Source organism: Hypanus sabinus, chromosome 8 (assembly GCF_030144855.1).
Source record: "Hypanus sabinus isolate sHypSab1 chromosome 8, sHypSab1.hap1, whole genome shotgun sequence".
Taxonomy (NCBI): domain Eukaryota; kingdom Metazoa; phylum Chordata; class Chondrichthyes; order Myliobatiformes; family Dasyatidae; genus Hypanus; species Hypanus sabinus.
In genome coordinates, this window is record NC_082713.1 from 46219784 (window position 1) to 46232422 (window position 12639).

The 12639-nt window shown below is 40.2% G+C and overlaps 1 protein-coding gene across 1 annotated transcript in view; it reads left to right on the forward strand.

The window, feature by feature from the left end:
- The window catches only part of LOC132398101 (ADP-ribosylation factor-like protein 6), a 35102-nt gene that overhangs the window by 11825 nt on the left and 10638 nt on the right, over nt 1–12639 (forward strand). Inside the window, exons 4-5 of the mRNA XM_059977071.1 lie at nt 7290–7384; nt 10790–10919. Coding sequence (XP_059833054.1) covers nt 7290–7384; nt 10790–10919 — 225 coding nt within the window. The remainder of the gene's footprint in view (nt 1–7289; nt 7385–10789; nt 10920–12639) is intronic.

The window sequence follows — 12639 nt, forward strand, 5'->3', positions numbered from 1 at the left end:
AGATGGCAGTAGAGCTCAGCTCAAACAAAAACAAAACAGACAAGTGAAACAAAGAGCAGATAAAATGTCCAGCTACAAGAGATGTAAGTCTGCATTTGACGTCAAAGAGCTCTGCCCAGCAAAATAAGTGAAATGCCATCAATGTAATAGAGTTGGCCATTATACAAGCCAGTGTCTCTCAAATACAGTTCTAAAGGAGGTCAAAGAAGGCCATGTTTCTGACGAAGAAAGAGCTTTCCTTAGGATTCTATATTCAAATAGACAAGGTTGGTGTACTATGTTTCAGTTGAAAAATGAGGCCATGATGTTCAAAGTGGACTCTGGGTCAGATGTCACAGCCATCCCTGAATGTTTGTTCACAAAACTGGTGAAGAAAACGTGCATTATGCTAATCCTAACAAAGAATGTGTTCATGGGGCCAGGGAAACATAAGGTCAGTGTGAAAGGAATGTTTACTACTTCCATCTGTAAAAATGAGAAACAGTTAAAAGAGGATGTCTATGGTGTTCAGTATCTTCTTACCACAACTGGGGCAAAACGCCATTGAGAAGCTAAACTACATTGCAAGGTTGGATTTGCTAAACAATGTTCAGTGGCAGGAGAAGTATCGGAGTTATTCACAGGCCTGATGGTATTGGAAAAAAAGAGTACCTTATCCAACTGAGACCAAGGGTGACGCCTACTCTCTGGCCACAGTGAGATGTATTCCAGTCCCATTGATGAACAAGGTCAAAGCTGAACTTGAAAGAATGGGGGTGCCGGACATCATAACTAGAGTGAATGGACCTACTGGCTGGTGTGCAGGCATTGTTCCTGTTACCAAGCCAGATGGCATAATGAGCATCTGTGTTGATCTAACAAAATTGAATAATTTAGTGAGGTGGGAGAAGTTTATTCTGCCTCCTGCTGAACACACATTGGGTATGCTGGGTTCTTCACCAAACTAGATGCAAACTCAGGGTTCTGGTAGATCCGTTTAACTCCTGAGTCACAGAAGCTCACAAAATTTATCACACTATATGGACACTATGCCTTCAGGAGACTCCCTTTTGGCATCTCATCAGCCCCTGAACTCTTTCAGATGAGGATGAACCATATTTTGGAGGACTGGAAGAATAGTCTGCCACAGGGATAATATCTTCAGAGGCTCAGGTGAGGGACATGACAAAAGAGTGGAAGCTGCCTTGGAGAAACTGAAACAGGCTGGAATCACCCTGAACAAAAAAGAAATGTGAATTTGTAAAGTTGGAGGTGACTTTCTTTAGCCACCAACCATCCTCGGAGTACAACCTGATTAGACCATAAGGCATAGGTGCAGAATTAGGCCATCTGGCCCTTCAAGCCTGCTCTGCCATTCAATCATGGCTGATCCCTTTTTTTTCCCCCTCAACCCCAGTTTCCAGCTAACTTCAAGACTAACTTTCAGACTAACTGGCAGGAGTTTGGAACATGAAACAACCTATGAATGTATCAGAGTTCCGCAGTTTCACTGGCATGGTAAAGCAGCTCAAAGTTCATTCCAGATTTGGCAGAGAAAACAAAGCCACTATGTGACCTCCCCTCTCAGAGAAACATTTGCACCTGGGACGCACCATAGTAGAAGTCATTCCCATCACTTAAAGTAGAGCTTATCTTTGATCCAGACAAGGTAACCAAGGTCTCAGCAGATGCCTCTTCGTTTGGCCTAGGGGTGTGGTCATGCAACACTGCAGTGGTGTATGGAAACAGGTGGCATATGCATCAAAAGCACTGATTCCTACTCAGCAGTGAAAAGGAGACACTGGCACTTGTGTGGGTTTCTGAACACTTCAGCTGCTCTTTGATAAGCACAAAATCCCTCCTTGAAACAGACTACGAGACATTTGTCAGCCTTCTCAGCTTGAACCGCTTGGATGAATTATCTCCACACCTGCAAAGATTCAGAATAACATATGTTATACTGTTATGACAGTGAACATGTCCCCAGTAAATATTTCACAACTACAGACATTCTGTTAAGGGTGGCATGCAAAATTGATTGGATGGAAGCTGACTCCTCCCTCTTGGAAGATATCGACATCTATTTAGCTCAGGTACATGAAAGCTTTCCTGCATCACAGAGTAAACTGGATGAAGTTTGTGCTGAGTTGAAGAGGGACCAAATCTGCAGCAAGGCCATGCAATACTGTGAGCAGAGATGGCCAGCTGTTCCAAGGGAGCTCACAAACTCAGACCTTACTGGCTTAAAAGAGACACTCTCACCATTCTTGATGGTTTGCTGTTAAAGGGCTCCAGACTCATCATTCCTGCTTCCATGCACACCAAAATCATCAGTCAAATGCACCAAGGATATCAAGGCATTGCAAAATGCTGCAAGGCAATTTGTATGGTGGCCTGGTCTGAGCACACAGCTGGGGAATTACGTAAAACAAAGTGAAGCATGCAGGAAAGTGCACAAGAATCATGCTGAACCTCGCTGTCCCACAGAATTCCCAGACTTTCCATGGCCAATTGGAGGCAGAGACATTTTTGAGCTGAAAAGGGACAAATATCTTCTCACTGTGGATAACTACTCATGGAATGTGTAGGAGTCCAAGCTGTCCGCTACATCCTCAGCAGCAATTATACAGCACCTGAAAGATGTATTCACTTACCATGGAATACCAGAGACACTTGTGTCAGACAAGGGTCCACAATCCATCTGCTCAGAATTCAAAGCCTTTGCTAGGAACTATGAGTTCAAACACTAGACAAGCAGTCTGTGGTATGACAGACAAATGGAGAAGTGGATAGAGCAGTGCAAACTGTCAAGAGTCTCCTACAAAAGGCAAAAGACTCCTACAAAGCATTGCTAGCTTATCGTACCACACCTCTTGTGAATGGCTGCAGTCCATCAGAGCTGTCAACGGGCCAGAGACTGAGAACAAGTCTGCCGGTTCTTCCTTCCCTTCTCCAACCTCACTCACCGGTCTTAGACAAAGTGAGAAACTTGGTGTCAGCAAAGCGTGAGAAAACGAAGAGCATGCATGATCTCAGACGCAGAGCAAAATCTTTGTTGCCGCTCGGGAGTGGTGAAGCTGTTTAGATTTCAGACCAATTTGCTAAAGGAACAATAGTCTGGCAGCATGTGCCATGATCGTTTGTGATCAGAGCATCACAGGGTGAAATCAGGCCGAAAAGGCCTGCGCTCGTGCACCTTCCGAAGTTCACTGAAGGCAGAGAAATAAATAGAGTGGCTGATCCTTATGATGAGGACCACTTACCTGAGGTGCACCTGAGGTGCACCTGTCCAAGAATCTCCATCCACTCCTACCCTTCCAGGAACCTATACCAGAGTTGTTTATCTGTCCCACCACAGAGATATACTCTGTAGCCTAATAGCTCAGGCAAGTGACCAAAGAGGCAGAATAATCTTCTCACTTTGCCAGAGTGTTCAGATTGCCCACCCTGACCTCAATTAGATTTTGTTATTTCTAATAAAATGACTGTTAATTTAAAAAACAGGAATTGGTTAAAAAAGGAGTAATACAAAGAGAGAGAGACTACTGAAAACAAAGCAGAAGACAGACAGACACGCATACTTATTGATCCTGAGGGAAATTGGGTTTTGTTACAGTTGCACCAACCAAGAATAGTGAAGAAATATAGCAATATAAAACCAGAAATAATAATAAGTAAATTATTCCAAGTGGAAATAAGTCCAGGACCAGCCTATTGGCTCAGGGTGTCTGACACTCCGAGGGAGGAGTTGTAAAGTTTGATGGCCACAGCTAGGAATGACTTCCTATGACACTCAGTGTTGCATCTCGGTGGAATGAGTCTCTGGCTGAATGTACTCCTGTGCCTAACCAGTACATTATGTAGTGGATGGGAGTCATTGTCCAAGATGGCATGCAACTTGGACAGCATCCTCTTTTCAGACACCACCGTCAGAGAGTCCAGTTCCACCCCCACAACATCACTGGCCTTACGAATGAGTTTGTTGATTCTGTTGGTGTCTGCTACCCTCAGCCTGCTGCCCAGCACACAACAGCAAACATGATAGCACTGGCCACCACAGACTCGTAGAACATCCTCAGCATCGTCCGGCAGATGTTAAAGGACCTCAGTCTCCTCAGGAAGTAGAGATGGCTCTGACCCTTCTTGTAGACAGCCTCAGTGTTCTTTGACCAGTCCAGTTTATTGTCAATTCATATCCCAGGTATTTCTAATCCTCCACCATGTCCACACTGACCCCTTGAATAGAAACGGGGGTCACCAGTGCCTTAGCCCTCCTCAGGTCAATTTATAATATTGGCAATTATGTTTATGTAAGCAGCATAAATTATGTGCTATGGGTAAAGTGAACTGATTGCTCAGTTTTGTGACTATGATTTCAATGCAGCTCTATAGACAAGAAGTGCATATCTAGTTTTTCATTTTTTCAAGGCAAGATGTTGTGGTAGTTAATAGTGGTATTCCTATGCCACCCGGTTAGCCACTCCTACATGGGAGGAGTTCACATATTGTACAAGCAGCATTATCAATGAAGTTTTGTTGAATATTCTGTATGCTTGCCTCTCGGTGTGTTCTCTGCACAATCCCTCAATATTGAACACAACAACATGAACATGGAGAGCTGGAACGATTATGTGACTTTGAAAAGGTTGTGAATTGAATGAAATTTTGGCCTGGGATTTGCTTAAAAATTGTAGCAATTCTGTAGCGATTTGCTGATATCATAGTAACAAGAGTCACGTGGCCGAACACATTTCTGCGTTCAACTGAGAATGCCCACAAGAAAATGAATCACAATGTACAGTAGTATATGGTGACATATATGTACTTTAATGATAAATTTACTTTGAACTTTGAACATTGGTGGAATTCCTGCACATTTAAGCTTCCAGATTTGCTTGCAGGTTCATTCCTAGGTTAAACCTGATGTGGAAACAACTAACTCATTCATTTGCATTTATATTTCACGGCCCTGAGAATGAAGTAAAAGAACAAAGTGGTTGTATCATTTATTATGTGGTTTTAAATGTTTTTAAATATTTTAGGTGATTGTTTTTAAACATATTTTATTTCATACTTAACACTGAGAAGCATTCAAACAATATCAAATACATTCAGAAGAATTGTAAAATGTGACAGCTTTGGGTGCTGGCCAGATCAGGAGTGTGGGTTACGTGAGTGGGATTTGTGCTATCCTGCCAACATGACTTAATTGAGGCTGTGGATCCATACTAGACAGAGCCTTGTTCATCAGTTCATCAGGCCTTTCAACCTGCAAATTCTTCTTTATGGATGAACCAAAAGTGATCACCACAGCAGACAAATTGCCGGCCATTTTCTGTGACTGTTTTTGGTAAAGGAGATGTAGTCAATCCAAGTTTGATGGGTTCAGGGGACAGGGCCAGGAGGCGGGGTGGGGGCAGGTGTCAGGTTACAGTACTTTTTAACCTGTAGCATATTAGGATTTAGATGTGGTTGGTGATATTGTGGATATTAGTGATCTGAAATTGTGAAAATTTCAGGGCCACAGACAGTTCTTCCAGCTGAGGCGACACTTCACCTGTGAGTCGGCTGGTGTGGTATACTGCGTCCAGTGCTCCCAGTGTGGCCTTTTATATATTGGTGAGACCTGACGCAGAGTGGGATTCCATTTCGCTGAACACCTACGCTCTGTCCGCCAGAGAAAGTGGGATCTCCCAGTGGCCACACATTTTAATTCCATGTCCCATTCCCATTCTGATATGTCTATTCATGGCCTACTCTACTGTCAAGATGAAGACACACTCAGGTTGGAGAAACAACACCTTATATACTGTCTGGGTAGCCTCCAACCTGATAACATGAAGATTGACTTCTATAACTTCAATTAATGCCCCTCCTCCCCTTCTTACCCCATCCCTGATTTATTCATTTTCCCCCCCTTCCCTTTTTGTTCTCTCTCTGCCCATCATTCTACCTGTTCTCCATCTCCCTTTGGTGCTCCCCTCCCCCTTTCTTTCTCCCTAGGCCTCCCCTCCCATGATCCTTTTCCTTCTCCAGCTCTGTATCGCTTTTGCCAATCACCTTTCCAACTCCTAGCTTCACCCCACCCCCTCATGTCTTCTCCTATCATTTCACATTTCCCCCTCCCTCTCTTACTTTCAAATCTCTTACTATCTTTTCTTTCAGTTAGACAGTGCTTCTTCCTATAGATGCTACCTGGCCTGCTGCATTCCACCAGCATTTTGTGTGCGTTATGAAAAATGAAATGCTTTGTTCTTTTCTATATTTATTCATAAAATGATTAGGTGAATCAGAAAGTATTAGTTTAATATGTTCTCATAGGAACATCTTGTAGAACAATTTTTGTGTTAACATTTGTATTCTCCATTATTTTATAATTTTATAATATTTTATAAAATAATGAGGCAATGTAGGCTCTTCTCAGTTTCTTAGAAGTCAATGTAATCATATTCAATACTTGATTGTCAGACATGACAACATTCGGGCAGTAGGCATTTTGTTGAATTTGTAAGTCTCTTTCCAGAATCTTGCATGTGAAGCAATTTAAAGAGAAGGGTGGACTACCGGTCTGTTGGATTATCACATACAAAATGCTGGAGGAACTCAGCAGGTCAGGCAGCAGCTATGGAATTGATTAAACAATCAACCTTTTGAGTTGAGACCCTTCTTCAGGACAAAAAGGACAATAAACGTCAACTGTTCATTAATCTTCAAAGATGCTGCCTGACTTCCTGAGTTCCTCCAGCAATTTTGAGTGTGTTACTCTGGACTTCCAGTATCTGCAGAATCTCTTGTGTTTATGTTGTCAGATTATCTTTATTTTCATAAATAATTTGTTTGGTGTTTAGATTTTGTGATTTAGAAGTTGGTTGCATAGTCTTATTAGACTGTATTACTTGATATTAATAAATATCATAAGGATAGGTACGTAGAGGGGTGGTGCTTTGAGGGAATAGGCCAAATGCAGGAAATTAGGTCTACCTGGATGGGCACTGAAGTCAGCATAGAATTGTTGGGTTGAAGGGCTGTATCCGTGTTGAATTGCTCTATGACTATATTGAGTAAGGTTGGAGCCTATCAAGTTATGCTTCATTTCTGTGATGTTTGATTGTGCATGTGTAGAATATAGAACATATTGGCAGGCAATAGTTTTTGCTTCCATTGTAAAAAGGAAACTTTTTGATACATTTGTAATTCATACTGTGGACAACAGTATTTTATGAATAGAATGCTGAAAATGAATACAATTGTTAATTTATTTCTAAATAACCGTCCCATTTGGTTTCTAATTGCTTTTGCTTTTATTTCAGGGATGCTCATGCAATTATTTTTGTCATTGATAGTGTGGATAAGCAGCGGATCAGCGTAGTGAAAGAAGAATTAGGAAATCTCCTTATTCATCCAGGTATTCTTGGAACTATGTGGTAGATAATGTAGAGAAATCAGCCCACATGATTTTTATAAGTCTAGATTCAAGGTACATTTATTTCCAAAGCATGTACAGTATATGTCACCATATACAACCCTGATTCATTTTTTCATTCACAGTAAATACTAAGAAATACAACAGAAACGATGAGAAATGACACGCAAAGATGGACAAACAACCAATGTGCAAAAGCAGTCAAATTGTGGAAATACAAGTAATACCAACAATAAATAAATAAGACTGAGAACATGAGTTGTAATGAGCTTAAAAGTGAGAATCGTATCAGAGTTGGGGTGTGTTAAGCTATCCACGCTAGTTCAGGAGCCTAATGGTTGAAATCTAATAACTGCTCCTGAACTCGGTGGTGTGGAACCCAAGGCACTTGTACCTCCTTGCCAATGGCATAAGTCTGGAAAGGCTAACATTTGTTGCTCATCTCCAACTTACACCAGCCTGCCATAGATGCCACAGCCAAGAAAGCTCACCAATGCCTCTACTTCCTCAGGAGGCTACAGTAACCTGGTACGTCCCTTTGGACATTCACCTATTTTTAATCGATACATCATAGAAAACATCCTAGAAAGATGCATCGCAGCTTGGTATAGCAACTGCTCTGCTATGACACCATTCTGCACATCCTAGAAACCAGTCGCTCCTCCATGGACTCTGGTCTATACTTCTGCTTGGTAAAGCAGCCAGAATAATCAAAGTTCCCACTCACCTGGACATTTTCTCCTCTATACTGTCCCATCAAGCAGAAGATACAAAAACCTGATAGCATGTACCACCAGCCTCAGGACTCTGTTATAAGACTATTGAACAGTTTTATAGTACGATAAAATGACCCCTTGTCTTCACAATCTACCTCATTGTGACTTTGGAACTTAATGTCTACCTGCCCTGCACTTTCTCTGTAACTGTAATGCTTATTTCTGCACTCTGTTATTGTTTTACCTTGTACTACCTCAAATACACTGTTGTAGTGAATTTATCATATGAACAGTATGTTTTCCACTGTATCTCAGAACATGTTACAATAATAAACCAATTATCCTTCAGAAGTTTTTGGTGAATCACCACAGTTTTTTTGATAAAAGTGTTTTCAAGGTGCTGATTGACTGAGAGGCAGTGATTACAAAGGAAATGGTGATTTATTTTTAAGTCACGTTGGTATGTCACTTGAATTTTCTGCTAGTAGATTTTCCATAACACTTGTTATTGTTATTATGAGTTACTTTCCTCTCAACCGAATAAATACTGATATTTATCCTGAGGCAATAGTAATGGTTCTTTGGCTTTTGCCAATTTTTTCTAGGGCTATGTTTGGTAATATAGATGGTGAAAACCTGCTAACTTTAGTTTTTACTTTCCCTATCATTTAGCCTCACTTGTTCCATTTCACCCTGATGCTTAATGATCTAGTTGGTGTTCTGGCATCTACTGTTGTCTAACTGTCACTCCCTGTAAGGAAAGGCATGAATGTGGCAGTGAGAGTATCCTTCATGATCAATCAACTTCAAACTTGTATACTATTTATGTTTGTACAATGAGCACATTTACACAGTTAAGGATTATTGTACTGAGACTGTCTCCAGAATATTAAAAAAACAGCCAAATTAAGCAAGAAATATTATGTTCAGAAAATGCAAAATAGAAACAGGAATAGGCCATATATCCTCAAATATGCTGAATGTGTTTTTATTATGCTCAGTAAGATAATGGTTGTTTCCTTCCTCGATTCTCCCATCGATCCAATCCCTGGGTTCCCTTAGAGCAGGGGTTCCCAATCTGGGGTCCATGGACCTCTTGCTTAATGGCATTATTCCGTGGCATTAAAAAAGGTTGGGAACCTCTGCCTTAAAGTATCCTCAGTGATTTTGAGTATTCACAATTCTCATGTTAGTCCTAAGTGCCAACACTTTCTCTCGAGACTTCGTTATCTCCTAATTCCATCTTCAACTTGTTCCCTGTGCATTTCAGGACTCCCTAGCTAGGGAAAATATTACCTTTGCATCTACTCCATTAACTTCTCTCAGGATCTTGCATGTTTCACCAATCTTTCTTGAAAACGTTCTTTGCATTCAAATATTATTCTTACAAGTCCCAAATGTTATTACCTCACCTACACAAGATCAACCTTCTCTGGAATCAACTTAATAACTTCAGTGAATTCTTTTAAAAGCAGTAAATATTCGGAAGACTGCATTTGTGGAAAAAAAACTTTGCTAGGTTGATGATCCCCCATCATCCAGTGAGACTTGATATACACTCAGTGGCTATTTTATTAGTACACCTGTACACCTTGTTATTGCAAATATATAATCAGCCTATCATGTGGCAGCAACTCAATGAATACAAGCATACAGATATGGTTGAGAGATTTGGTTGTTATTCAGACCAAACATCAGTTTGTTCAGATCAAATATGATCTAAGTGACTCTGGCCACGGAATGATTGTTGGTGTGAAATGATGTAGTTTGAGCATCTCAGAAGCTGCTGATCTCCTGGGATTTTCATGCACAACAATCTCTAGAGTTTATACAAAACAAAAAAATCCAGCGACCGGCAGTTCTGTGGGCGAAAATGTTTTGTTAATGAGAAAGGACAGAAGAGAACGGACAGACTGGTTCAAGCTGACAGGAAGGCGATAGTAACTCAAATAACAATGCCTTAGAACAAAGTGTGTGCAGAAGAGCATCTCTGAATGCACAACATGCTGAACCTTGAAGTGGATGGGCTCGAGCAGCAGAAGACCATGAACATACAGAAATACACTCAGTATCCACTTTATTAGGTACCTTCTGTAGCTAATAAAGTGGCAACCGAGTGTATATTACTCCAGGTGTCATAATACTAAAGCCCTGCATTGTTATAGCCCTGCAACTTTTGCTGTTGGATTGCAACCCTTTGTAATAAAGGCCAACATTCTGTTACCTACATGTTTAGTTTTTGTAATCAGAATCAACCAAGACTTTCAGATGAGAATTGATTAGGCACTTAACAGAATAATTTACAGGGCAATGGAAAAAGAAAGGGAAATGGAATTGATGGGATTGTTGTATCACAACCAACATGGTCTCAATGGGCTGATTGACTTGCTGCACCATAACAATTTTATGACTGTATGAACTGGAAAGCAGAAAAAAGGCATCAAAAATATTTTGACAACAATATATGATGAGTAACCTTGCATTGGCTGAGATTATACACCATTTCCCATTTTCTTGTCCTATCACTTAACTTTGCATATTCAATGCATTCTCATTTTCTTATCTAGCTTTGTATGTTTGAAAAAAAGAGGATATTGTGATTGCGTTCTCACATACTACACAGAAATGTATTTGCATAGGAACTAACAGAACATAATATTTGTGCTTGCAGATGTTAAACACAGACAAATCCCCATTCTTTTTTTGGCAAATAAAATCGATCTGAAAGATGTTATGCCATCAGATATGCTCACCCAGATATTGAAACTTAATAACATCCAGAAAAAACGTTGGTATCTATGGTAGGTGAAATATCTTGTTATGGTAGATTGGAGAAACAGGTCATTGTGTTGATGGATGTTACTTAACTTCACTGAAAAAGAGCATGAGATCCATAATTATTTAAAACACCAATTGTACCGGAAGTGATCATAATGGTATTCAATTTATTGGGTTCATAGATATCAAGAATATTCATACACAAGTTAGTACTGTTAAAAATAGAAACACACAATTCTTGAATAAATGGTTGTCAAAAAGAGCAAATTAAATTTAAAGGCAGGATTCATTTTGCAGGAGATGGTGAATTTTTGATAGTTGAAGAAATAAGGATGTGCCTATGAAATGAAAGAATTTTATTGCATTCAAAGTCAAGAGGTTGTATTATTTTATGTTTTGTTGATGATGGAATGAAAGCCTTGATCTAATTAGCAGGTCCACAACAGAACCAATTTCAGAGCAAAATAATGTCAAGTAAGGCTGTGTCCTTGCACTAACAGTCCTTTCTTATTGAATTGCTGTCCCTTGCTTCCAATAAATTCCTCATCAGATCAAAACTAATCTATAGGATTAACAATATCAGATCATTGAACTTGGTTCTACTGTGAAGGCAATTTAGGTTGAATATTGGTTAAGCTGCAGTAGGCAGATGAAAAATGTGTTTGTGCCACGTTAAAGTAATTCAAGAGAGAGATTCAAGATTGCTTAATGTCATTTCCTGTACACAAGTGTCAGGAAAACAAGATAACTGTTATTCCAGATCCAATGCAGCAGAAAAAAATCCCCCCAAAAAATAAATAAATCAATAATACTAAAATAACACAATAAATATAATTAGATATCTTATATACATTGATTGTATGTACATAAAGTGTTGTACCTTATCAGTACATAAGGTGACTGATGGAAAATAACAGTGATGGAGTTAGTGAGTGGCGGTGTTGATCAATCTTACTGCTTGGGAAAAGTAACTGTTTTTGAGTCTGATGGTCTTGGTGAAGATGCAAAGTAGCCTCCTCCCTGTGGAGGTGAGACAGAGTCCATGAGCAGGGTGTGTGGGATCCTTTCCTAGTACCTTTCTGTACTTGATGATGGATAGGCTAGTGCCAGTGATGCGTTGGGCAGTTTTGACTACCCGTTGTAGAGCCTTCCTATCTGCCGCAGTGCCAAGCAGTGATGCAGCTTATAAAAGTGTTCTCTACTGTGCACCTGCAGAATGACAGGAGAATGGACGAGCAAAGTTCAGAAAGTAGAAGCACTGGCGAGCTTTCTATTTGTGTAGAACGTGTTCTGGGACCATGCGAGGTTGATGACTTGTTCACAAGTACTGAATACAAGAGAATGAGCCTGATATTCAACATGCACAAAACAAAGCTTCTTTATCAGTCTGGCCCCACTACACAATATTGCCCTCATACAATAAAAGTTCACGATAAATTCCTGTAAATCATGCATCACATTTTATATCTCTGAAGCCCTCTCTCAGTGATGGCAGACATCTGTGTTAAAATTCTACCAATCAGCAATTCCTGCCTTCCCTTTTTCTTCTCAGACTCATTACCTCCACAAAGTTGTCTAAATCTGAGAAGGATAAGTGAATTGACATCAATGTTGTCTCCCACTAATTGCACTCAGTCTGATCCATTGTACAGACTGCACCATTCACATGACCACCACTAGTCTCTCAAAAAAGACACTACAAAATTAATAGGTAGGGAAAAGAAAATATTCAGGAATATTCTA